Raw genomic sequence first — 26,992 nt, forward strand, 5'->3', positions numbered from 1 at the left:
TGTCCTCTCCCCTGTCCCTTCCAGCCATATACTGTCCTCTCCCCTGTCCCTTCCAGCCATACACTGTCCTCTCCCCTGTCCCTTCCAGCCATAGACTGTCCTCTCCCCTGTCCCTTCCAGCCATAGACTGTCCTCTCCCCTGTCCCTCCCAGCCATAGACTGTCCTCTCCCCTGTCCCTCCCAGCCATAGACTGTCCTCTCCCCTGTCCCTTCCAGCCATAGACTGTCCTCTCCCCTGTCCCTTCCAGCCATAGACTGTCCTCTCCCCTGTCCCTCCCAGCCATAGACTGTTCCCCTCCCTTCCCCCTGTCTCCCCTCCCCCAGCCATAGACTGTTCTCTCCCCTGTCCCTTCCAGCCATAGACTGTTCTCTCCCCTGTCCCTTCCAGCCATAGACTGTCCTCTCCCCTGTCCCTTCCAGCCATAGACTGTCCTCTCCCCTGTCCCTCCCAGCCATAGACTGTCCTCTCCCCTGTCCCTCCCAGCCATAGATTGTCCTCTCCCCTGTCCCTCCCAGCCATAGACTGTCCTCCCCCCTGTCCCTCCCAGCCCAGACTCACCCTGTAGTCCCCTAGTAAACTCTGTAACTCTAGACGGTGCTCGTCGGCCACATCCCTCCCTCCACTCAGCTCCAGCTTTGGCAGGAAGTGGCGCAAGGTGGAGGTGCAGTAGCGGTTCCAGCGGGTCGGGTGGCGGGGCCGCCATTCCATGATCTTCTCTTTTAGAATCTTCTCAACCCTACAGGTAAGGGAAGTGGAGGTGTTAACCTCCATATAGCGTGCCTTCGGGAAGGATTGTTTATTTCCCTCATCAATTCACACAATACCCAATAATGACAATGCAAAAACAGTTTTTAAAAATGTTTGCTAATTTATAAAAAATAAAAAAGTAAATCACATTTACATAAGTATTCGAACCCTTTACTCAGTACTTTGTTGAAGCACTTTTTGCAGCAATTATAGCCTACAGTCTTCTTGGGTATGACCCTACAAGCTGGGGTTAGGGTTAACCCTAACCCTAACCCACCTGTATTTGGAGAGTTTCTCCCATTCTCTGCAGATCCTCTCAAGCTCTGTCAGGTTCGATGGGGAGCGGTGCTGCACAGCTATTTTCAGGTTTCTCCAGAAATGTTAGATCGGGTTCAAGTCCTATCTTTGGCTGGGCCACTCAAGGACATTCAGAGACTTGACCCGAAGCCACTCCAGCGTTGTCTTGGAGATGTTCTTAGAGCCATTATCCTGTTGGAAAGTGAACCTTCGCCCCAGTCTGAGGTCCTGAGCACTCTGGAGCAGGTTTTCAACTCTATGTACTTTTCTCCGTTCAGCTTTCCCTCAATCCTGACTACTGTAATTTCTGGACTATTAAGCGCACCTGAATATAAGCTGCCCCCACTGAATTAAACAAACAAAATATGTATTTTGTACATAAATAAGCCGCACATGTCTATAAGCCGCAGGTGCCTACCGGTACATTGAAACAAATTAACTTTACACAGCCTTTAAACGAAACACGGCTTGTAACAAAAATAACAAAAATAGCAGTAAACAGTAGCCTACCAAGAAAGTCATTGGTCACTATCTTCCTCCTCCGGTGCACTGAAACCACTGAAGTCATCTCCTTCGGTGTCGGAGTTGAATAGCCTCAGAATTGCTTCATCCAATGTTGGATCGTTTTCATTGTCGCTCTCGTCACTTTCATCCGGAGGCAAATTCTCCGCTGAGCTCATGCTGCCCTCTTCAACACGCAGCAGTCCAGCCTTTCGAAACCCGTTGCTGATAGTGGATTTTTTGACAATGCTCCACACTGTCAGGACCCACTGGCAAGACTTCACCATAAGTTGCTCTTCGCATGCGGCCCGTTTTAGTGAAGGATTTCTCCCCACTTGTCATCCAAGCCTCCCACTGAACACTGAGCGCCACCTTGATGGGAAGTTTGAGCGCGCTCGATTTACGTCACATTATGTGACGGTGCTCAGTTTTTTGGCGGCATGAATCTTGTGAAAGATCACAACATGATGCTGCCACCACCATGCTTCACCGTTGGGATGGTGCCAGGTTTCCTCCAGATGTGACACTTGGTGTTCAGGCCAAAGAGTTGAATCTTGGTTCTCATGTTCTGAGAGTCTTTAGGTGCCTTTTGGCAAACTCCAAGCGGGCTGTCATGTGCCTTTTACTGAGGAGTGGCTTCAGTCTGGGCCTGATTGGTGGAGTGCTGCAGAGATGGTTGTCCTTCTGGAAAGTTCTCCCATCTCCACAGAGGAACTCTAGAGCTCCCTGACCAAGGCCCTTCACCCCCGATTGCTCAGTTTGGCCGGTGTGGCCAGCTCTAGGAAGAGTGTTGGTGGTCCCAAACATCTTCCATTTAAGAATGATGGAGGCTGCTGTGTTTTTACGGACCTTCAATGCTGCAGACATTTTTTGATACCCCTCCCCAGATCTGTGCCTCGACGCAATCCTGTTTTGGAGCTCTATGGACAATTCCTTCGACCTCATGGCTTGGTTTTTGCTCTGACATGCACTTTCAACTGTGGGACGTTATATACAGTCATGGCCAAAAGTTTTGAGAATGACAAATATTAATTTTCACAGTCTGCTGCCTCAGTTTGTATGATGGCAATTTGCATATACTCCAGAATGTTATGAAGAGGGATCAGATGAATTCCAATTAATTGTAAAGTCCCTCTTTGCCATGCAAATTAACTGAATCCCCCAAAAACATTTCCACTGCATTTCAGCCCTGCCACAAAAGGACCAGCTGACATCATGTCAGGGATTCTCTCGTTAACACAGGTGTGAGCGTTGACGAGGACAAGGCTGGAGATCACTCTGTCATGCTGATTGAGTTCGAATAACAGACTGGAAGCTTCAAAAGGAGGATGATGCTTGGAATCATTGCTCTTCCTCTGTCAACCATGGTTACCTGCATGGAAACAAGTGCCGTCATCATTGCTTTGCACAAAAAGGGCTTCATAGGCAAGGATATTGCTGCCCGTAAGATTGCACCTAAATCAACCATTTATCGGATCATCAAGAACTTCAAGGAGAGCGGTTCAATTGTTGTGAAGGCCTCAGGGCGCCCAAGAAAGTCCAGCAAGCGCCAGGACTGTCTCCTAAAGTTGATTCAGCTGCGGGATCAGGGTACCACCAGTACAGAGCTTGCTCAGGAATGGCAGCAGGCAGGTGTGAGTGCATCTGCACGCACAGTGAGGCGAATACTTTTGGAGGATGGCCTGGTGTCAAGAAGGGCAGCAAAGAAGCCACTTCTCTCCAGGACAAATATCAGGGACAGACTGATATTCTGCAAAAGGTACAGGGATTGGACTGCTGAGGACTGGGGTAAAGTCATTTTCTCTGATGAATCCCCTTTCCGATTGTTTGGGGCATCCGGAAAAAAGCTTGCCTGGAGAAGACAAGGTGAGCGCTTCCATCAGTCCTGTCATGCCAACAGTAAAGCATCCTGAGACCATTTATGTGTGGGGTTGCTTCTCAGCCAAGGGAGTGGGCTCACTCACAATTTTGCCTTAACACAGCCATGAATAAAGAATGGTACCAACACATCCTCCGAGTGAAGCTTCTCCCAACCATCCAGGAACAGTTTGGTGACGAACAATGCCTTTTCCAGCATGACGGAACACCTTGCCAAAAGGCAAAAGTGATAACGAAGTGGCTCAGGGAAGAAAACATTGATATTATGGGTCCATGGCCAGGAAACTCCCCAGACCTTAATCCCATTGAGAACTTGTGGTCAATCCTCAAGAGGCGGGTGGACAAACAAAAACCCACAAATTCTGACAAACTCCAAGCATTGATTATGCAAGGGGTCTGAATACTTTCCGAAGGCACTGTACTGTGATGCAGTATGATGTGTTGAATTCTTTCTAGGTTAGATGACTTGCCTGTCCTGCAGCTCTGCAGCCACTGCCTTGTCTGTGCGTTGATACACCAGCTCCTCAGGCTAAACAGAGAAGAGAAGACAGAAGGGTAAGCACTGTACAGGTCAAAGTCCAGAGAGATACTGAGGCTAGGTCTTAAGAGATAAATCATGTGTGGTGGCCACTGGTCACACTTGGCCTCACCTGAACACTGGACAGTCCAGGGTTTGGAAAAGCCCTGGAGAAGAACGGTTTCCAGAGTTTGGCTTTGGTGACATCAAAACTCATCCTCAGTGGAGAGGTGTACACCTGAATGTTGAACCATACCTAGAGGACAGAAGGAGTGAATATGGTATATAGAGAAACCTGTCAGTCAAAACATCTTACTTCAGTCATATCATGTCAATTGGATTAGAATACCGACTCACATTGTCAGCACTGACCAGGCATCCCACAGTCTGTAGAGGGCAGAAGGAGTCATACTGGCCGTAGTACTGACCACTGCTGGGGTTCCAGATGAGGTAGCGACTCTGCTCATAGGTCAGCACATACGCTGTGGGTCCCTAGGATGGAGAGGTGACAAGAGTTTTCACGAAACAGATACCACAGAACAGAGCTGTTATAGTATGGTAGAGGGAGGTAAGTTGACCATTTTTTACATTCAGCATCACTTTCTTACAAAGATATCTACATATATTTCAGGATGTTGTGTATCCCTGGAAATCAGAATTCATGTAAACATTACAGTTTTTAAAACGTAGCTTATCCCAAAAAAGCGGACTCTTGGCACAACTTACCCTGGGTTTGGGGTAGGTTGAGCCGCCTACAAATGTCTGTGCTGAATGGAATATTACCACTACCTTTTTAAAACCATGTCTATCTTTATTTTTCCAAACACAATTCAACACAATCATGATGACATTTTTGTCTTTGTTTTTAAAATATGCTTAAAATGAAGACTTAACACCTAACAAACAGTTTTAACATAGGCCAGATCCTGTTGTTACCTCATATCACAGGAATAATGCCTTGCATTACACCTGGGATGAAAACAGTTCAATTTGCTCAACTTACCCCAAGGCAAACATTTTGACTATATTAGCTTACACAGGTACAGTGATGCACTTTCATGCTAGGTTTAGGACCTCATTTTGAAGCTTATAGAGACCCCAACTGATATATAGAACACTCTTTAAATTGTTACTTGGGTTTAGATACAAGCATTGTGAAACCTCTTAACACAAATTAATTTGTGTTGGTGAAAATCAGTTTTTTGGACCACTTTTTCCATGTTGTTTCTTCCTTCACAGACTATATGAAATGATGACCTCTTCCTAAATATTTAGCTGAATTTTGTGTATGGTTTCCTAGAAACAGGTGGGTCAACTTACCCCTTTGGCTCAACTTACCCACTCTCCCCTAACTGTAAAACAAGTCAAGGTTGGTCATCAGTCTAAACTAGTATGCAGTTCTTTAAATTTGTTTTGGACTAATGTAGTTAAGAAAATTCAATCAGTAAGGCTGGTCTAAATGGATCGTCACTTCATCTAGTAAACTCCTAATTCACATTGCTTCCTTGCTTCCTATCTCACTCATCAGCATAGCAGGTATTTATAGGGTCGTGTCGTAATGTTACCTCATCAGCATGGCAGGTATTTATAGGGTAGTGTCATTATGTTACCTCATCAGCATGGCAGGTATTTATAGGGTAGTCTCATTATGCTACCTCATCAGCATGGCAGGTATTTATAGGGTAGTGTCATTATGTTACCTCATCAGCATGGCAGGTATTTATAGGGTAGTGTCATAATGTTTCCTCATCAGCATGGCAGGTATTTATAGGGTAGTGTCATAATGTTTCCTCATCAGCATGGCAGGTATTTATAGGGTAGTATCATAATGTTTCCTCATCAGCATGGCAGGTATTTATAGGGTAGTGTCATAATATTACCTCATCAGTTTTTCTCCTTTCCTTTTAGCAACAGTGCAAAATGTCATTGACCTATTAACCTCAGCCTATGAGCATGGCACTAATGCAATTCCACCACGGTTGCTGATTAAGCTATTGGCTTACTAGAGCAATAATCACTTTCCTTTTAACCAATGTTGAATGCCAGCATCTGGCTCTATTCCTCTGAGACCAGGCCTACCCCTAACTATTCAATAACATTCCTTATTAGATTTAGTCTCTGTTCATTCAGTTAAGCCTGTACTTGATTGAAGTCTAGTTGTCCAGCTTTGTGTTGCTCACCTCAGGAATGGCGCTGCCGATGATGAGCCAAGCCTTCTTGCCCATAGACAGGAAGTAATTACAGAGCAGTACAGCATGTTCCTCCTCATCGCCCGCCAGCAGGGTCAGGAATTGCTTCAAACAGGAAAAGGAAACCCAGAGTTACTAAGAGCCTGCCCTCTACTAAGACTATTGGAATCTACAATCAGAGTCTCTGAATATGTGTCTCACGTCACAGGTGCTCCACAGGTCACAGACACCAGCAAATGAGACGCTATCAGGCATAGAGGGGATGAGCGAAACATACCGAGCTATCAGCTCCTTGAGAGGGAGAGGGAGACACGGGTATGAAATCAAGCAACAGTCAAAGCTTGAGAGTGCTATAACTCAGCAATCAGACTCAGGCTCCATTATCAGTAGTGACTGTTTGTGTTGTCTCAGTGGAGACCTGACCTGACTGACCGTGGCCTCCTGGGGGTTGTTGGGGAAGGCGTCGAGCAGCTCCTGCGGGGGGTTGAGGGGGCGGAGGTAACGGCTGATGAACACAGTCTTCCCGTTGATGTCAATGGCGGTGGTGAGGCAGGGACGGTTGGGGTAACTCACTGCTGCGTCCCTCTCAAAGACTTCTGATGCCAGCAGTAGACGCTCGCTCTCCTGGCTGTCAAACTGGGAGGGGGGGGGTCACCATAAAGCTACAGCAGTACACTTAGATCAGCGAGAGTCAGATGGTCTGCATATATTTGTGTCTAGTCTACTAATAACTGTGAGGGAGGAGGGATGTTGATGTGGGACAGCTGAACAATGGACAGTTAGACTGCTTGGGTACATTAGTCACAGTGTGATGTAGTCAACATCTATCTAATCAAAACACAATGTTAATGCCATCATTCAGTTTACTGCAGATAGCATATCTCAGTAAACAGGTACCTTTACTTCCTTCATCTAACAAATGCAGCAAAGGATAGAAAAACAAAAAGAAAATCGACGTAAACCCCACTCTTCAGAGAATAAAGAAATAATGAAGGAATGTTAATAACTCATGCATTGAGTAAAATTTTTTTTTTTAAAGGCTATGACAGATCAAACACAGAGAGAGCCCGGAGACAGCTAGGACATACAGAGATAGCCTGCCAGGCTGAACTAACCTTCTCCCTAACAGTCTCTCCAGGTACCAGCTGTGGTTCTATGGTGATGAAGAGTGTGATGAAGGCTCCTTCACTAAGACTGCGTACAGCGTCGTAGCCACCATCACTGGCCAGGCTGCGCTCCTTACTGTATCCCAACAACACCGGTGGGGTGTCCACCTTAAACGTGCCGTCAATCTGCCAGATCAGGTCAGACAACAGAACCACAGCAGTAAGTTACTTATGTCAATGTGAGTCACTGTCTGTCAATCAGGGGTCTGGTGTCATAGACAGTTAGTCTTACCCTGGACTGGAAGTAGATAGTACTGAAGGGAATCTTCACAGAGCCCAGCCAGTGTTTCTCTAGCCGTGTGTGGACTTCTCTCCCCCTATCCTCTCCATCCTGGAAATAGAAGAAAGATTTAAACTGACAAAATATAATGACACAGAAAGTGTATGGACAATGTAGTTAACTGTGCTGTAATGTGTAATATGTTTTCCTGAGCCAGAGGTCATGGGAAGTCCCTTTGATTCACATTCTCGTGATGTCCTACTCACCCCTCCCAATTCATAATGGACTTCATCAAATATGTTGATGAAGACCTCGTCTTTCACTGACTGCAGGCTAGTAGTGCTGTAGTCTCCACTTGGGGCACTGTGGCAAGAACAAAAAAACATGCTTGATAAATCTTCTAAACAAACAATCATAGATAATACCATACATGTGATCATGAAATTGACCATGTGTGGTCAAAGAGATGTCCCAATTTAGACCAGTCATGGACCAGTCACACACTCACCTGAATGGCAGTTGCAGGTCCTCGTTCCAGCAGGGGTTTGGTCCATCTGCTGTTGTGGTCTGAAGAACCGTGCGCTGGAACGATACCTCCACAAAGGGCCTGACCTGCACCTGGAAAACACAGATTCACAACACATACACAGGTAAGACAAACTAATACAGACAAATATACACATACATTAAGGGAATATTCTGCAGTTACAGCCACTGATCCAGGTGAAGATCAGACGTGTTACCTGGTTGAGGAGCCAGTCGCTGCCCTGGATGGCACTCTGGGATGACTGGCCTGCTGTAAACGTCTCAGTGAAAGAGCGGACCGACTTAGACGCCACTGCAGGTTTGCTGGTAGAAGAGATAAACATTAGGAGTTTAAAATAGTCCAGGAATGTTGTAGACATAATACTCTCTAGTATGACCTTGTTGCTGCAGTAAATAAAAGCTTTCTTATTCTTTTATGTCTGGAGATGTTGTGGAAGGTTTACGGATGTCTGTAGATGTAATATACCCAGCATGTGACTAGAAGTTCTGAGGTTGTACCTTGCTTGGGGCTTGCGGATGGGGATGTCGTAGGCCCGGATAATGTTGAGAAGTAATCTAATGTCCCCGTCAGACAGATTCTGAGCTGTCACTTTCTTCCTCTCTTTCCTCTGAGGCTTCAGGGGCCGCTTAGGTTCAGCCAGCTTGAACAGATTCAGGCCAAGTATCCTGACGGTCAAAACAACAGCTGTCATTCCAGAGAAAGAGTATATTCTCCTTCACTTTACAGGGTAAACACAGACCATGCTACCACATACTCTATCTTCCAACTGTTTACTTACTGTGAGGGGATGATTGACACAAATACCAATAGAACACCAATGCTACACTCAGAAAAAACGGTGCTATCTAGAACCTAAAAGGGTTCGTCGGCTGTCCTCATAGTAGAACCCTTCTTGATTCTTTCTAGAATCCTTTTGGGTTCCATGTAGGCCTCTTTCTACAGAGGGTTCTACAGGGAACCAAAAATGTTTGTCCTTGGAGCCAAAAAGGGTTCTCCTTGGAGACAGCCAAATAACCCTTTTGAAACCCTTTTTTCTAACAGTGTACAGTATAATGATAAATAAACTAAAAGTAAACAAACTAACAGCCACAGACAGGTTGGGGAAAAGAGGAGAAAAGGCCTATGAACATACCCAGGGCCTGCACCACTAAATATGTAAATGCAAAGCATAACAGAGAAATGGGACACAGAAGAAAAGATGTTCAAATAATGAAAAGTAATATGACATAGAAAATAACAATAATGATGCTAATAAAATGTATGTGTTGATACTATTTGCTAAGTGTCACATCCAGATGTGGTGTAAAAAGAGAAGAATGTGCTTTCAGATCCTCCGAAAGAGAACATCTCTTCAGCCAGGGAAATGAAGTGTTTGAGATCAAATATTCCAGAGACCCACCGGCCAAAGAGAAACTCATTCCTCTGGCCTGTGATCTATTCTGTGATCTACTTAGACCCTGTCAGCTTTTATGACAGATTTACAACAGATTATAACCCATTTTGCAATCCCCGTTAACCTAAACACAAACATTTGAGCAAAACAATTTGAACAATCCAATACAAAAGACAGCCAGTCAAGTACTGGAGCAAATGCCAGTTTGTCACACACACAAAGCAAAAGCATGTGGTGCTACCTACCTAAATCCACTGATGAGTCAAACAAGCACAATGACTATATTCTATCGAGTATATAAGAATATTAGCACAACAATTCTGCTTTGATATGATTTCACAAGTATGAAAATGCACAAATGTATTCACCCAATACTAGGAACTTCCTCTTCTTGGACCAGGTCAGACAGGAGGAAATGATGCTTGGCGATGAGGAAGCGGTTGATGACTGATTCTCTAATCTGATAGAGAGAGTCAAATAAATCAATATTATTCATATGAGCAGATCCACACAGACTAGACTCCAGATTCAAAGCTAACTGCCTGACACATCTACTCACCTTCTGCAGGTATTTGGCCACCAGGGCTCTGTGTGCATCTAGGTGATCCTTAGTGTCAACGATTTCTCCTTCTCTCAATCTCCTCTCATATTCCTGAAAAGGACAAAAATCATAAAGTTGAACATGTTTTCGGGCTTATTAAACCTAATTAGTAATCTTAGAAAGTATACAGTGCCTTACCTGGAACACCTTATCAGTGACCTCCCGTTCCAGAGCAGGGACACACTTATAGTTACGGAACTCAGCCACCTCCTGGTTTCTGAGCCGGAGCAGACGGAACCTGCGAGACCGCTCAATTTCCTCCTCAGACAGGAAGTTGAACTCCTCCTGCAGCTGCTCCAGTCTGAAGTAATCTGGAGCTGTCACCTCCCCACTACTGGCCACCTTATGGAGCGAGAGAGAGCAAATGATTATTATATATGGGACTGTATAGACAGTTAAATGCAGTCTCCTGCTCTCTGGGGCAGCTGGGTAATATGGACCTGTGATCTCTTAGTAATGTGTAGTGTCTAGTCACCCACCTTTAGGAGTTGCATGATGGTTGCGTTGTTTGGGTCATTGGGATCCAGTCTAGATTCAGTGGCCCACTCCCCAAGCTTCTTCATATCATTAAGGCTAGATGCCCCAATGCAGGCGATGGCATCCAACTGTTTCAGTCCACTGCACAGACACAGGGAGTGGGGGAGAAATACATGTACTTATTTATGAATGCAGCCAGTAACATAAAATAGGTCTGCAGTATTTCACCTTACTAGGTATAGTGTTTCTACTGTACGTAACTTGGATGGGATTGGTTTACTGTACCTGTGCATGGCCTTGGACTGAGTGGTGGGCGGGGCCAGGGGTACATCATCCTCCCCTATAGCCCAGGACACACAGCAGGACAGCTTCCCAGAGGTCAACAGGGTCTGACGGTTACTACCGTCTGCCTCAAAGGAGAAGGGCACGTCTGACAGGGCAAATTGACAGCAGAGAGACCAAAGAGAGAGAGAGAGAGAGAAGGGTGTAAGAGAGATGTCCAAGTATAAATATACACAGTGCGTCTATGGGTGTGTACCACTGCCGACGGCCTCGTGGTCAAACATGACCCTCAGGTTGCTGCTGAACTCCAGCTCCTCAGAGGGGGCGCTACCCGTCAGGACTGATGATTCTGGGACTGGCACAAACACCTCTGCCAACAGGGAGGTGGATGAGCCCAACACCTCAAACACCTACAAAACAACAAGAATAACAGGAGGTTTAAATGTGTCTGAAAGAAAGAAATTCATAACATGGATATAAATTACAATAATATAATCTCAAAAATCATTGATTTAGTTCAATCATTTAGTTTAAAAAATCATTAGCTGAAATCCAACAAAATTTCACCTGCAACTTGATACTTTCTGGCCAGTTGACTATCTTCAGGTTGAATATCTGACCAAAATGGACTCTGAAATCAGAATTTAGGGAGCGATTGTCTGTTCTGGAGACTTCTTTGTTGTTATATAAAACCTTAGTGAAGAGAGAGCGCTTTGCAACATCTTCTCTTCTAGCAAACTCGCCCCTGTGGGGAAGAACAGACACAGTCATGCATGTGAAATATGGATATCCTGTTCTGTGTACTTTTGGAACACCTCTAGTTGGACCCCTCTAGTTCTTAAAGGGACATTTCACTGTCACAAGTTTTTCAGTGGTTTTCAGACCTCAAAATTAGACAAACATCAAGAAGAAATCATGTCCCTTAGAGGTCTGAAAATGTCTGACAGAAAGTGTATATCCTTTTAATTGTGTTTCTGTTCATACCTGGGACACTGTTCATTAGGAGTGATGGGTCCAGATGCAGTGAGTTCAGGCATCAGGATGGGTTCCCCTGGTTTCCTTCTGATTCTGGAGGCCTTCTCTCTGACCTGCTCCTCAACACCCTCCATGTCTGGTTCCTCAGGAGGGTCTGGCTTCGAGGGTCCCAGCTCCATGTCACCCTCTGACTGGTCATCATCATCGTCTTTGTCATCATCATCATCCTGAGACTGGGTTTTCTTCTTTTTCTTCTTCTCTTTTGCTTTCTGAGCATGAGAAAATGTATGTGATAAAAAAATATATTAATAAACCAGGATTCTCAAGGCCCCCATGCTTAATCTTAGGGGTTAAATATACCTGTTTCCTCCTCCAGGCCTTCCACTCCTCCTGCTGTCTCTTGTACTCAGTGACCTTTTTCTGGTAGTCTTCCTCCATCTCCCCCTGCAGCTCATCCACTTCAGCCTGGATCTCAGCCTCATGGTCCCGCTCATCTGAAGCCCGCACCCCCTCCTCCCTGGAGCAGAGGGGGACACACACCAGTTATCAACACCAAGCACATGATTATCCACAACAATCAACATATAAACAAGGTCACCAGCAGCACACTACTCCACATAGTGCCGGGGTCATCTACATTGTGACAGTACCCCCTGAACTTTGGACAATGTTTTTCCATCTTAATAGAGTAACACAGAGTCCTAAATGATGGGGTGTTACATTACCTCCTGAGGTAAAGCTTGTATGGTGTGTTGGTGAACCTCTGGAAGTCCCTCAGGGCTTTGATCTCCTTCCAGACCTTGATGATGCTCTTCAGCAGGGTTCTGTCCTTCTCCTGCTCAGTGTCCCGCAGCCTGCGAGTGTTCTTCACCTCCTGCTTATACTCAGATATCCTCTGCTGCATGACAGGAGTTAGGCCCTGCCTACCGTGGATCTCCAGCATGTTCCGAACAGCGTTCCTCAACCCATTCAGCTACAGTAGACATAAAATAGTATTAGACCACCAATTCTTTGACTTTTACTCGAAGACACTTACTGAATAAACAAATCACACTAGAAATCTCTAGATCTAGAGAAGGAGAGGAGTCAGTTGTGGGTAAGTCAGAGTTAGTGCCACAGCTGAATAGCCTTTGTGCCAAATAGAATTAGAATATAAGTCATTATATGTTCTGTGCTTTACCTTGGTAGTGAGGTGTTCCGTGATGTTCTTGTGCTGCCTGCTGAGGTGTTGGTCATAGAGCTGGGCCAGGCGTGCTCCTAGGACATGCTCCCGGCTGAAGAGGGGGTGATGGGAGAAAATGAGCCCTGAGACGTCCACATCCAGCTGGTAATCCCCGTTTGTGCCCCCTCCTCCTGCGATGTACTGACTGGCATGCTTTGACTTCAGCGCCTGTACCACAAAGGAACAGAGGTAATCAAACACTGGAACTCTGGAGTGTATCATACTACAGATGTAATCATATCCGCATATGTGTGTGGAGAGAAAACGAGAGACAGAGAGAAACAGACAGAGAGAGAACGAGAGACAGAGAGAGAACGAGAGACAGAGAGAAACAGACAGAGAGAGAACGAGAGACGGAGAGAAACAGACAGAGAGAGAACGAGAGACCGAGAGAAACAGACAGAGAGAGAACGAGAGACGGAGAGAAACAGACAGAGAGAGAACGAGAGACAGAGAGAAACAGACAGAGAGAGAACGAGAGACAGAGAGAAACAGACAGAGAGAGAACGAGAGACCGAGAGAAACAGACAGAGAGAGAACGAGAGACAGAGAGAAACAGACAGAGAGAGAACGAAGATAAACGACATCATGTAATAATAAGGAATTGTAGTAATAACTACATGACGACCCTAAACTGTGTTGTATTGTAACTCTTAACCTCCTGCTATAATACAGCCTTTGATGTCCTGGTGAACTCATCTGACAGCTGGAGCTACCTCCAAACGTCACACTCATCAAGAACAATATTATCGCCAATTCATGTTGCCAAGCAGCAGGATATAAAAATAAATAAAAAGAGTTGCATACTCTATATACGAGCTCCCAATAATTTATTAGCTAAGTAGCAGTTTCCCAGTTCAGTGACACTGGGATTGAACATTCTGCAAGGTTGTTTGTGTGGAGAGCAATGTGCTTTGATGTTTATTAATAGACAGTAAGATAAGAGGATATGGCAGACAAGTGATTATTTTCCAGTGCAGAAACATGTCAGGTGGTATAGGACTAGTTTGAGTACTATAGATAGATACGGATTACATGAGGTGAGCACAGTGGAGGTGTGTCTTTGTTATACAAATATCATTTATTATATTGTCCATTTTAATTTACCTTCCTATAAACAGTCTGCAGAGCCGGGTCCAAGTCTTCCTCCATGTGGAACAGAGGGGGTCTGGTGGACGACTCTTTAATGGGGTCAGGCAGAGCTATGATCCTGCCGTCATCCCCAAACCACTTCCTCCCCTGAGCAGATGAACAGTCTCTAAATCAGAATTGATGCTGACACCGCCCACTTGGAGGTACGTTTGTTATCAGAATGTTCTAGTGTTCTAGTGGTACAGTGACACCTTTACCTGCTGTTGTTTCAAGACACGGTTCTCTAAGATGTTCTGATTGGTCAGGGATATGGGAGGCCTCTCCCCCACGTATAGCCCCTCCTCCTCCAGATAACGTGGCTGCATGTTCTCTGGTACTTTACTGGAGGCTGGCACTGAAGCATAAATAGACAGAGCGTCAACATATATAGAGTACATAGACATTCACAGAGACCATCTTATAACACAATGATATATGCAGTGCGCACATAATGAGGAATGTGAGTTGAGATGGGCTGTATTAGTTAGGGTTGGGTGCCGGTTCTTCAGTGTGGGTATGTTCTCCTGGGAATGGCTGTTGGTGCAACTATCTCATACCGAGGACACTCCAGAGTTCCTGTTCAGACTTCAAGGGGCTCTGCCCTTAAATAGCGAGCCTGGCTGACTGTCCTCCACAACGGGGTCCTTAACCTGCTGTCCGAGCTGTAGGAAAGATTCTGTCTGGCCTCAGATTGATGTGGTTGCCTGTCTTCAGACTACCGGTCTGGCTGCATTACAGGTGTTGTTGGGGTAGGGTGGATACCTGCTCTGAGACTACAGGTCTAGTGGTGTTATAGTTCTGAGTGTACAAAATAACAGGTGTGCTTTTATTGGGGTGGGTACCTGTCAAAAAGCTTGGGGTGAAGAGGAAGTCATTCTCGCTCTGAAGACGCCTCTGGTAGCCCATGTACTCTGCTCTCTTCACCACCAGGAAGTCATGTGCTGATTGGTCGATAATGAACAGATCCTCCTCTTCATCTTTCACAAGAGGAGCATCCTCATCCTGGGGTGGGAGGGGTCACAGAGGACAAGATGCATCAACACTACAGCCATACTGAGGTCCTCACCAACAAAACATACCTCCATACTGACGTCCTCACCAACAAAACATAACTCCATACTGATGTCCTCACCAACAAAACATACCTCCATACTGACATCCTCACCAACAAAACATACCTCCATCCTGACGTCCTCACCAACAAAACATACCTCCATACTGACGTCCTCACCAACAAAACATACCTCCATACTGATGTCCTCACCAACAAAACATACCTCCATACTGACGTCCTCACCAACAAAACATACCTCCATATTAACGTCCTCACCAACAAAACATACCTCCATACTGACGTCCTCACCAACAAAACATACCTCCATACTGATGTCCTCACCAACAAAACATACCTCCATACTGACGTCCTCACCAACAAAACATACCTCCATACTGATGTCCTCACCAACAAAACATACCTCCATACTGACGTCCTCACCAACAAAACATACCTCCATCCTGACGTCCTCACCAACAAAACATACCTCCATACTGATGTCCTCACCAACAAAACATACCTCCATACTGATGTCCTCACCAACAAAACATACCTCCATACTGACGTCCTCACCAACAAAACATACCTCCATATTAACGTCCTCACCAACAAAACATACCTCCATATTAACGTCCTCACCAACAAAACATACCTCCATACTGACGTCCTCACCAACAAAACATACCTCCATACTGATGTCCTCACCAACAAAACATACCTCCATACTGACGTCCTCACCAACAAAACATACCTCCATACTGATGTCCTCACCAACAAAACATACCTCCATACTGACGTCCTCACCAACAAAACATACCTCCATCCTGACGTCCTCACCAACAAAACATACCTCCATACTGATGTCCTCACCAACAAAACATACCTCCATACTGACGTCCTCACCAACAAAACATACCTCCATACTGACGTCCTCACCAACAAAACATACCTCCATATTAACGTCCTCACCAACAAAACATAACTCCATACTGATGTCCTCACCAACAAAACATACCTCCATACTGACGTCCTCACCAACAAAACATACCTCCATCCTGACGTCCTCACCAACAAAACATACCTCCATACTGATGTCCTCACCAACAAAACATACCTCCATACTGACGTCCTCACCAACAAAACATACCTCCATACTGACGTCCTCACCAACAAAACATACCTCCATATTAACGTCCTCACCAACAAAAATACCTCCATACTGACGTCCTCACCAACAAACCATACCTCCATACTGACGTCCTCACCAACAAACCATACCTCCATACTGACGTCCTCACCAACAAAACATACCTCTATACTGACGTCCTCACCAACAAACCATACCTCCATACTGACGTCCTCACCAACAAAACATACCTCTATACTGACGTCCTCACCAACAAAACATACCTCCATACTGACGTCCTCACCAACAAAACATACCGCCGTCCTCACCATCAAAACATACCTCCATATTAACGTCCTCACCAACAAAACATACCTCCATATTAACGTCCTCACCAACAAAACATACCTCCATACTGACGTCCTCACCAACAAACCATACCTCCATACTGACGTCCTCACCAACAAAACATACCTCCATACTGACGTCCTCACCAACAAAACATACCTCCATATTAACGTCCTCACCAACAAAACATACCTCCATACTGAGGTCCTCACCAGCAAAACATACCTCCATACTGAGGTCCTCACCAGCAAAACATACCTCCATACTGCCGTCCTCACCAGCAAAACATACCGCCGTCCTCACCAACAAAACATACCTCCATACTGAGGTCCTCACCAACAAAACATACCTCCATACTGAGGTCCTCACCAACAAAACATACCTCCATACTGAGGTCCTCACCAGCAAAACATACCTCCATACTGCCGTCCTCACCAACAAAACATACCTCCATACTGATGTCCTCACCAACAAAACATACCTCCATACTGCCGTCCTCACCAACAAAACATACCTCCATATTAACGTCCTCACCAACAAAACATACCTCCATATTAACGTCCTCACCAACAAAACATACCGCCGTCCTCACCAGCAAAACATACCGCCGTCCTCACCAGCAAAACATACCTCCATACTGACGTCCTCACCAGCAAAACATACCGCCGTCCTCACCAGCAAAACATACCGCCGTCCTCACCAGCAAAACATACCGCCGTCCTCACCAACAAAACATACCGCCGTCCTCACCAGCAAAACATACCGCCGTCTTCACCAACAAAACATACCTCTATACTGCCGTCCTCACCAGCAAAACATACCGCCGTCCTCACCAGCAAAACATACCGCCGTCCTCACCAGCAAAACATACCGCCGTCCTCACCAGCAAAACATACCGCCGTCCTCACCAGCAAAACATACCGCCGTCCTCACCAGCAAAACATACCGCCGTCCTCACTAGCAAAACATACCGCCGTCCTCACCAGCAAAACAAACCGCCGTCCTCACCAGCAAAACATACCGCCGTCCTCACCAGCAAAACATACCGCCGTCCTCACCAGCAAAACAAACCGCCGTCCTCACCAGCAAAACATACCGCCGTCCTCACCAGAAAAACATACCGCCGTCCTCACCAGCAAAACATACTGCCGTCCTCACCAGCAAAACATACCGCCGTCCTCACCAGCAAAACATACTGCCGTATTGAGGGTCTTTGGGGTCTGTGTTATTAAAGAATAACATCAACTGTTAAAGCTATTAACACGATTCATGACTAATTGATTAATGATGATGTTTTTGGAAATACTGTATGTTGTTCAAGGACACAAACTGATGTAATTCACAGAGAGGGGTGATGTGCCTATGCTGTGTGTTAAATCAGTGGTTCCCAAACTTTTTAATAGTCCTGTACCCCTTCAAACATTCAACCTCCAGCTGCGTATCCCCTCTAGCACCAGGGTCAGCGCACTATCAAATTTTGTTTTTTTGCCATCATTGCAAGCCTACCACATGATACATTTATTAAACATAAGAATGAGTGTGAGTTGTCGTCACAACCCGGCTCCTAATGTAGGACCAGGGCACAAATAATAATATAATAATAACCGGTAATTTTGCTCTTTATTTGGCCATCTTCCATATAATTTGGGGAATTTTGCTTAAACTCATCAAAAAAAGTTAGCTTATAACAGTGAACCTTTTTTTGTGGGATACACATAAGGCAATTCTAGGTCTTGTGGCATATTTTGGTTAAACTGTCCCCAATTCAATGGAATTGCACATGTACAGCTGATTCTCAAGATCTTGCACACTAATGAGATGCTATTGAGCCCACACTATTACACTGGGCCAAGGACTACATGCTTTCTGGTAAGTTTTGATTACAATACTGGGTGGGGCAAATATATTTTATATGACATACATGATTTTTTGTTAACTAGTAAATAGTAGCCTACAGCAACGTGTGTTTAAATCATTTCTAACAATTCCTGCTAGTTAGTTTTTTCTACCATGTGGGTTTTAGATTGCTTGAGCCTGCTAACTGAGGAGTTTAAATTGACCTGTTTCCATACATGTTTCATTTTAAAACATTTATCCTACAAAAGGAGTTGTTTAATCTAACTGTCTAACTACTTATCTGTACATGGAATTGTATTTGTTTTTAATCTTTACAGGAAAATGCCACAGGCACTATCTGTTGTGTGGAGAAATTTCACTGCAGCTAATGTAGAAGAAAAGCTGTGTACATTTGCAAATACTGTGCCAAATCATATGTGAAGAATGCCACAAAGATGCAGAATCATCTGGACAAGTGCATAAAGTTCCCTCAGTGCTCACAACAAGAAACCTCTGACAAAAGTCCCTCGTTTTCACTTCTATTCAAGGTGAAAATGATGAATCAGACACCTTATCGATAGCAACAGCTCACGGTCCTCCTGGAATCAGAAGTTATTTTGACTCAAGAGGAACGTAGTCAGAGAAATGCTGATGAATGTCTTGCTCGAGCTGTGTATGCAACTGGTTAACCTCTGATGCTCACAGGCAATGTGTATTGGAATAGATTTCTGAACGTTCTTCGCCCAGCATACACCCCTCCAACCAGACATGCTTTATCTACTCATTTGTTGGATGCAGAGTTCAACCGAGTTCAAGTGAAGGTCAAGCAAATCATAGAGAAGGCAGACTGTATTGCAATGATCTCTGATGGGTGGTCGAATGAGATCTGAGAAGGCGTCTACAGATGATACACCTGATGACTCAGTGGTGGAGCCCCATGATGAGACAGTGGTGGAGGTCACTGCAGATCTGAAATACATCAAAAAGCATGAAGACTTCTGCCTGAAGCCCATACATACCGCAGCGTACATGTTGGACCCCAAGTATGCTGGCAAGAGCATCCTGTCTGGTTCAGAGATCAACAAGGCCTATGGTTTCATAACTATCGTGTCTCGCCACCTCGACAGTCTGGCGAAGTACACTTCCAAGTAAGGGCTTTGGGATAGAGATGCAATATGGCAGTCATGCCAACATATCTCATCAGCCACCTGATGGAAGGGACTTTGTGGATCTGAGGCTCTTTCCCCTGTTGCTTCCATCATCCTCAAAATCCCACCAACATCAGCTGCCTCAGAGCGCAACTGGTCCTTGTTTGGGAACACACACACCAAAGCACACAACAGTCTGACCAATACAAGGGTTGAAACATTGGTGGCCATCCAGGCAAATTTGAGGCTTTTTGAGCCTGACAACGAACAATCCTCAACAGGGTTGGAAACTGACAGTGAAGATGAGGCCTCAGAGTCTGATGTTCAAGATGTGGACATTGAGGAGGTCCAGGGAGAAGACATGGAAGCCTGAGAGGAAGACAACCAAAGCTATAGTTTCTACACTATCATTTTACAGAAGTATGTTGAAAATGTTTTGGGGAGATGCATTGAATATTCCCTTTCTTTTGTTGTTCAGTGAAATCATCCCATGTGAAGAGTCAACTAATTTAATTAAAGTTCAATTTGTTTTATTTCTATTGGAAGGATTTAATCATATGCAATTATGTCTACTTATGATAAGATAAAATGTTTGTTTCTGTCTCCATATGATATGGTAAATATATCCAATGTGAAAAACATATACATTTAAATGGTATTCATTTGCATAGATTTCTGTTAATACCCATTTATTCCCGTTAATTCCCATATATTCCTGTTAATTTCCACCTCTGAATATTTTCCAAAATGTGCAACCCTAGTGCCTGTATTTAGTTTTCATGCTAGTGAGGGCTGAGAATCCACTCTCACATAGGTACGTGGTTGCAAAGGATATCAGTGTCTTAACAGCGCGATTTGCCAAGGCAGGATACCACTCCACTATGTCTCCCTGTCATGGCTTTTGCGCCATCAGTACAAATACCAACATGAGCAGCAGCTATGTTTGGCTACATACAGACCGTTAGTGGAATTCCCACAAGAGACGTTTAATGTGATTGGATGTTCATTATTTGACTAGGCTACCTGTGTTTAACATTGTGATGTTATTTCGCTGAACATGAGATGGTTGAATTTTATTTTTGGCAGTGAAACGAGGCTACTCAGGCGAGAAAGAAAACTCACCCAAATGTATAGCCCCGTTGGAAAATATCAAATGGACTGTTTGAAAATGAAGGAAAAAAGTATTTTTAAAATTGTGAATCACATTTTTAATTAGCGTACTCCAGACGGCATTGAGCGTACCCCAGTTTGGGAATACCGGTCTTAAAACAATGTGGCTCAGACCTCTCTCCCTAGCCAAGATCAAATGAGAGACAGAAGAGAGAAATCTTTTCATCTGACATATGGTGCCTTCAGCATCAATGCTGATCTAAGAACACTGTCCTGTCATGTTCCTAGCTGACTGGTTTAGGAGGGTCTCAGGGTCCCATATATTTTACAGCTAATTACACACAGATGCTGCAATCATTAGCAATCCATGGCAACAATATATGCTACTTGTACTCTGGGAGAACGTCTACCCTTGTTTTCAGTCAATTACATTTTCTTTCAATTAATTCAGGAGATGCATTAAAATTAAATGAGTTGAAAATGGTTCATTATCTATGCTAGTTTTACCCGCTCCTCGTTCTCGCCTTTCTGTTCCCTGTCCACTTCAGTGACCGCTTCCTCCTCCTCTTCCTCATCGTCATTCTCCCCTTCTGTCCTTGGCCTTCTCTTCTTACGACCTTTGCCCGCCTCTTCATGGGGTTCCGGGTCAAAGTTGAAAGTGAAAAAATTGTAGGCCTCCTCCGCTGTGGGTAATCCTGTCTCCGACTACATTTGCAATAAAACAGAGGACATTGATAAAATCCTTAACCTTAATCATACAATCTATTAGATTACAAGAACCAAAGGAGAGCAGTTTGTCCACTCACTATACTCTCTATCCTGACACGCCTGACTGTCTCTCGGAACTTGACTTTGGTGTTGAGGGGAGAAGAGTGGTCATCTCTCCCCGCCCTGAGGTCTGGCTCTGTCTGTAAAACATCAGTGGATCATGACCTTCACTTTCAGGCTAGTTAGCATAGTGAATTACATGCTTCAAAATATGGTTAATAAATTATCCAATAAAAGATTATCTCTGTACAGTGATGCTGGTCAGGTCCTCACCTCTCTGTCAAACCTGGTGAGAGTGTCTCTGTCTCTGAGACTCTGCAAGCGACTAGCTGGCGCCTCCAAGGAAGCCTCCTGCTGTAGAAGACTTTCTGCTTTGGACTGATGAAGTGTACAAGAGACAATACATTTTCAATCAATTTCAATCCAACAATAAGATTTCTGGAGAATAAACAGGAAGTTTGGTCCTGAAACCTTTGATAAGGAAATTGTACAAAATTAGGAATCTCTGTAGTTAATCAATAATACATGTTGAGTAGAGCGAGGCTGTGTTTACCCTGGCTGCCCTCAGCTTGTCTCTCATTCGCTGTCTCATGGTGGAGCTCTCTGAGTGGCTCGAGCTTGGCGCGGGTTTGGCCTGAGGCCGGGGTGGCAGGTCTGAGGGGAGAGACGGGTATGAAACAACACCTATGGGAGACAGAGTAGGGAGAAACTACCCTGGTGGTCCAGTCTGTTTGGGCTGTTAACCAACTCCTCTCTGTTTGACAGCAATAGGCTAGGGAGGACCAGGTTAGAAGACATGCAGGATAGACAGTCTCACCTCCTCTCTGGGAGTGAGTGGGACTGGACACGATGACATGCTTCTCTGGTTTGTCATCATCGTGGCTGATCTGTTGAACAGCAGTGACCTCCACCACTGTCTCATCATGGGGCTCCACCACTGAGTCATCAGGTGTATCATCTGTAGACGCCTTCTCAAGCTAAGAGAGGGAGCAAGTGTCAACATTTTGTAAGATAACCCTATGTGAGAATGCTGTTCATCGACTACAGCTCAGCATTTAACACCATAGTACCCTCCAAACTCGTCATCAAACTTGAGACCCTGGGTCTCGACCCCGCCTTGTGCAACTGGGTACTGGACTTCCTGACGGGCCGAGGGTAGGCAACAACATCTCCACCCCGCTGATGCTCAACACTGGGGCCCCACAAGGGTGCGTTCTGAGCCCTCTCCTGTACTCCCTGTTCACCCACGATGGTGTGGCCACGCACGCCTCCAACTCAATCATCAAGTTTGCGGACGACACAACAGTGGTAGGCTTGATTACCAACAACGATGAGACGGCCTACAGGGAGGAGGTGAGGGCCCTCGGAGTGTGGTGTCAGGAAAATAACCTCACACTCAACGTCAACAAAACTAAGGAGATGATTGTGGATTTCAGGAAACAGCAGAGGGAACACACCTATCCACATCGATGGAACAGTAGTGGAGAGGGTAGTAAGTTTTAAGTTCCTCGGCGTACACATCACAGACAAACTGAATTGGTCCACCCACACAGACAGCATCGTGAAGAAGGCACAGCAGCGCCTCTTCAACCTCAGGAGGCTGAAGAAATTCGGCTTGTCACCAAAAGCTCTCACAAACTTCTACAGATGCACAATCGAGAGCATCCTGTCGGGCTGTATCACCGCCTGGTACGGCAACTGCTCCGCCCACAACCGTAAGGCTCTCCAGAGGGTAGTGAGGTCTGCACAACGCATCACCGGGGGCAAACTACCTGCCCTCCAGGACACCTACACCACCCGATGTCACAGGAAGGCCATAAAGATCATCAAGGACAACAACCACCCGAGCCACTGCCTGTTCACCCCGCTATCTTCCAGAAGGTGAAGTCAGTACAGGTGCATCAAAGCTGGGACCGAGAGACTGAAAAACAGCTTCTATCTCAAGGCCATCAGACTGATAAACAGCCACCACTAACATTGAGTGGCTGCTGCCAACACACTGACTCAACTCCAGCCACTTTAATAATGGGAATTGATGGGAATTGATGTAAAATATATCACTAGCCACTTTAAACAATGCTACTTAATATATTGTTTACATACCCTACATGATTAATCTCATATGTATACGTATATACTGTACTCTATATCATCTACTGCATCTTTATGTAATACATGTATCACTAGCCACTTTAAACTATGCCACTTTGTTTACATACTCATCTCATATGTATAATATAATAATAATAATAATATAATAATATAATATAATAATATAATAATAATAATAATAATAATAATAATATATGCCATTTAGCAGACGCTTTTATCCAAAGCGACTTACAGTCATGTGTGCATACATTCTACGTATGGGTGGTCCCGGGGATCGAACCCACTACCCTGGCGTTACAAGCGCCATGCTCTACCAACTGAGCTACAGAAGGACCACTTCTGTATATACTGTACTCGATACCATCTACTGCATCTTGCCTATGCCGCTCTGTACCATCACTCATTCATATATCTTTATGTACATATTCTTTATCCCTTTACACTTATGTGTATAAGGTAGTTGTTTTGGAATTGTTAGTTAGATTGCTTGTTGGTTATTACTGCATTGTCGGAACTAGAAGCACAAGCATTTCGCTACACTCGCATTAACATCCGCTAACCATGTGTATGTGACAAATAAAATTTGATTTGATTTAATGAAACATACAGAAAATACTTTACTAGTAGTACTACTACTCTGTAATAACACTGGGGTTTAAGTTTAAGACTATTAATCAACAAGAAAAGTGGTGATGATTATAGCTAGGACGGAGCCAGTGAATTCTAACTTCAATACCTTTTTCTTCCTCTTCTGTCTCTGAGCCTTCAGGTTGCGTCTCAGTGTATCTCCAGGCTCCTCCTCACCAGCTGTTAGCTCCTAATAATCCAACACAAACACACAGTTGGTGCAAAGTCATAGACATCCTACAATATTACAGGTAGGCCTGTGACTTCATATGAAGGCAGCTGCTGCTTTTCAGAGTGCTAAAATATCCCCTTCGAGGAGGGAGGAAGAAAACAGAAGAAGAAGTAGAATGTTAGGAGAGAGGAGAGAACTACAGCACACAACCTATAGAACTCAGAGAACTCTACAGAGGAAAGAGAGAGAAGCAGTCTGGACACGTCTCTTGGCGAGGTTGTGAACAAGGCAGGTCAGAAGACTGCAGTCAGGAAGAAAGCACATAAGGTGACTTCAGGCTAGCTAGGCCACAGCACAGCTACAAGGAGGCTATGGGAGAAAACACACCAACCTCCATAGTCGTCTGTCCTCTCTCCTTACTCTGCTTCTTGTCTGTTGGGACCAGAGCCTACCAGGCAGATCAGAGCACTTAGACACAGAGCCCTGCCAGTTTGTGTGTGTGGATGTGTATTCACATTTGACTTCTTCAGTGGGTGCAGATGAAACTTTCAGGACTTGTTGAGTCTTGTCAAAGCCTGTACTTCCTCTGTCTGGCAATAAAGTACCTTATATCTTGTCTCTAGAGGCTCACAGCTGTATCAAAGTCAGTAAGATGGCGCCGGAGAAGAAGGCAGCCGTTTTACGTGCTGCCAACCGATTGTGTTTTTTGTTCGTTTATTATTTTTTAAACATATTTTGTACATAATGTTACCGTCTCTTATGACTGAAAATAAATTATGGACATCAGGACTGCTATTACTCATCAAGGACTCCTTTTTCCCCTTTAACAAGTCTAACGAGGCCGACGCAAACAAAATGCTTTCTCAGGAACAGGCCCAAATGCCTGTGATTTGCGTGAAGAGGAGGCGGGGAAAAAGGGGCCGGAGGGCGGGCTGCCTTCTGAGAATTCGTAGGCGATCTAATAAACCCCCACTTCCTTCCATCCTGATAGCAAATGTGCAATCTTTGGACAATAAAATATATGACCTACGCGGAAGATTAAACTACCAACAGGACATTCAAAACTGTAATATCTCATGCTTCACGGAGACGTGGCTGAACGACGACACTATCAACATACAGCTGGCTGGTTATACACTGCACCAGCAGGATAGAACAGCGGCGTCTGGTAAAACAAGGGCCGGCGGACTACATATTTTTGTAAATAACAGCTAGTGCACGATATCTAAGGAAGTCTCGAGCTATTGCTCACCTGAGATAGAGTATCTCATGATAAACTGTAGACCACATTACCTACCGAGAGTTTTCATCTGTATTTTTCGTAGCTGTTTACAAACCACCACCGTCAGAGGCCGGCACTAAGACAGCACTGAATGAGCTGTATACCTCCATAAGCAAACAGGAAAACACTCACCCAGAGGCGGCGCTCCAAGTTGCCGGGGACTTTAATTCAGGGAAACTTAAATCTGTTTTACCAAATTTCTATCAGCATGTTAAATGTGTAACTAGAGGGAAAAAAACCTCACCCTCCATTTAGCAAATATGACTATAATTCTATCCTCCTGATTCCTGCTTACAAGCAAAAATTAAAGCAGGAAGCACCAGTGACTAGATCAATAAAAAAGTGGTCAGATGAAGCAGATGCTAAGCCACAAGACTGTTTTGCTAGCACAGACTGGAATATGTTCCGGGATTCCTCTGATGGCATTGAGGAGTACACCACATCAGTCATTGGCTTCATCAAGTGCATCAATGACGTTGTCCCCACAGTGACCGTACGTACATACCCCAACCAGAAGCCATGGATTACATGCAACATCCGCACTGAGCTAAAGGCTAGAGCTGCCGCTATCAAGGAGAGGGACTCTAACCTGGAAACTCATAAGACATCCTGCTATGCCCTCCAACGATCCATCAAACAGGCAAAGCGTAAATACAGGACTGAGATCGAATCGTACTACACCGGCTCTGACGCTCGTCAGATGTGGCAGGGCTTGCATTACAGACTACAAAGGGAAGCACAGTCGAGAGCTGCCCAGTGACAAAAGTTGCCCAGTGGCTCACTTGAGGCAAATAACACTGAAACATGCATGAGAGCACTAGCTGTTCTGGAAGACTGTGTGATCACACTCTCCGCAGCAGATGTGAGTAAGGCCTTTAAACAGTTCAACATTCCCAAGGCCGCAGGGCCAGACGGATTATCAGGACGTATACTGCGAGCATGCGCTGACAAACTGGCAAGTGTCTTCACTGACATTTTCATCCTCTCCCTGTCCGAGTCTGTAATACCAACATGTTTTAAGCAGACCACCATAGTGCCTGTGCCCAAGAACACTAAGTTAACCTGCCTAAACAACTACAGACCCGTAGCACTCACATCTGTAGCCATGAAGTGCTTTGAAGGCTGGTCATGGCTCACATCAACACCATTATCCCAGAAACCCTAGACCCACTCCAATTTGCATACCGCCCCAACAGATCCACAGATGATGCAATGTCTATTGCACTCCACACTGCCCTTTCCCACCTGGACAAAAGGAACACCTA

At 44.9% G+C, this 26,992-nt stretch overlaps 1 protein-coding gene across 6 annotated transcripts in view; it reads right to left on the bottom strand.

Moving 5' to 3' along the window:
• The window catches only part of cc2d2a (coiled-coil and C2 domain containing 2A), a 31,889-nt gene that overhangs the window by 1,084 nt on the left and 3,813 nt on the right, over positions 1 to 26,992 (bottom strand). The window contains exons 4-39 of one of the 6 annotated variants that reach the window (XM_046300605.1): positions 24,837 to 24,893; positions 24,383 to 24,463; positions 22,352 to 22,511; positions 22,088 to 22,188; positions 21,808 to 21,912; positions 21,573 to 21,674; positions 21,274 to 21,471; positions 14,987 to 15,146; positions 14,363 to 14,499; positions 14,121 to 14,252; positions 12,972 to 13,181; positions 12,517 to 12,764; positions 12,152 to 12,308; positions 11,801 to 12,060; positions 11,384 to 11,561; positions 11,076 to 11,226; positions 10,820 to 10,964; positions 10,537 to 10,675; positions 10,196 to 10,399; positions 10,016 to 10,108; positions 9,825 to 9,916; positions 9,196 to 9,210; positions 8,561 to 8,728; positions 8,260 to 8,365; positions 8,025 to 8,134; positions 7,783 to 7,879; positions 7,529 to 7,627; positions 7,246 to 7,422; positions 7,028 to 7,042; positions 6,563 to 6,766; positions 6,332 to 6,421; positions 6,122 to 6,235; positions 4,299 to 4,433; positions 4,075 to 4,197; positions 3,895 to 3,953; positions 560 to 737 (exon numbers count right to left, since the gene is read on the bottom strand). In XM_046300605.1, the coding sequence (XP_046156561.1) occupies positions 560 to 737; positions 3,895 to 3,953; positions 4,075 to 4,197; positions 4,299 to 4,433; positions 6,122 to 6,235; positions 6,332 to 6,421; positions 6,563 to 6,766; positions 7,028 to 7,042; positions 7,246 to 7,422; positions 7,529 to 7,627; positions 7,783 to 7,879; positions 8,025 to 8,134; positions 8,260 to 8,365; positions 8,561 to 8,728; positions 9,196 to 9,210; positions 9,825 to 9,916; positions 10,016 to 10,108; positions 10,196 to 10,399; positions 10,537 to 10,675; positions 10,820 to 10,964; positions 11,076 to 11,226; positions 11,384 to 11,561; positions 11,801 to 12,060; positions 12,152 to 12,308; positions 12,517 to 12,764; positions 12,972 to 13,181; positions 14,121 to 14,252; positions 14,363 to 14,499; positions 14,987 to 15,146; positions 21,274 to 21,471; positions 21,573 to 21,674; positions 21,808 to 21,912; positions 22,088 to 22,188; positions 22,352 to 22,511; positions 24,383 to 24,463; positions 24,837 to 24,893 (4,800 nt within the window). Of the gene's footprint in view, positions 1 to 559; positions 738 to 3,894; positions 3,954 to 4,074; positions 4,198 to 4,298; positions 4,434 to 6,121; positions 6,236 to 6,331; positions 6,422 to 6,562; positions 6,767 to 7,027; positions 7,043 to 7,245; positions 7,423 to 7,528; positions 7,628 to 7,782; positions 7,880 to 8,024; positions 8,135 to 8,259; positions 8,366 to 8,560; positions 8,729 to 9,195; positions 9,211 to 9,824; positions 9,917 to 10,015; positions 10,109 to 10,195; positions 10,400 to 10,536; positions 10,676 to 10,819; positions 10,965 to 11,072; positions 11,227 to 11,383; positions 11,562 to 11,800; positions 12,061 to 12,151; positions 12,309 to 12,516; positions 12,765 to 12,971; positions 13,182 to 14,120; positions 14,253 to 14,362; positions 14,500 to 14,986; positions 15,147 to 21,273; positions 21,472 to 21,572; positions 21,675 to 21,807; positions 21,913 to 22,087; positions 22,189 to 22,351; positions 22,512 to 24,382; positions 24,464 to 24,836; positions 24,894 to 26,992 lie in introns of all 6 variants that reach the window. The other 5 variants (XM_046300604.1, XM_046300608.1, XM_046300607.1 and 2 more) reach the window with 5 other exon arrangements.

Source organism: Oncorhynchus gorbuscha, linkage group LG15, assembly GCF_021184085.1.
Source record: "Oncorhynchus gorbuscha isolate QuinsamMale2020 ecotype Even-year linkage group LG15, OgorEven_v1.0, whole genome shotgun sequence".
Lineage (NCBI taxonomy): Eukaryota > Metazoa > Chordata > Actinopteri > Salmoniformes > Salmonidae > Oncorhynchus > Oncorhynchus gorbuscha.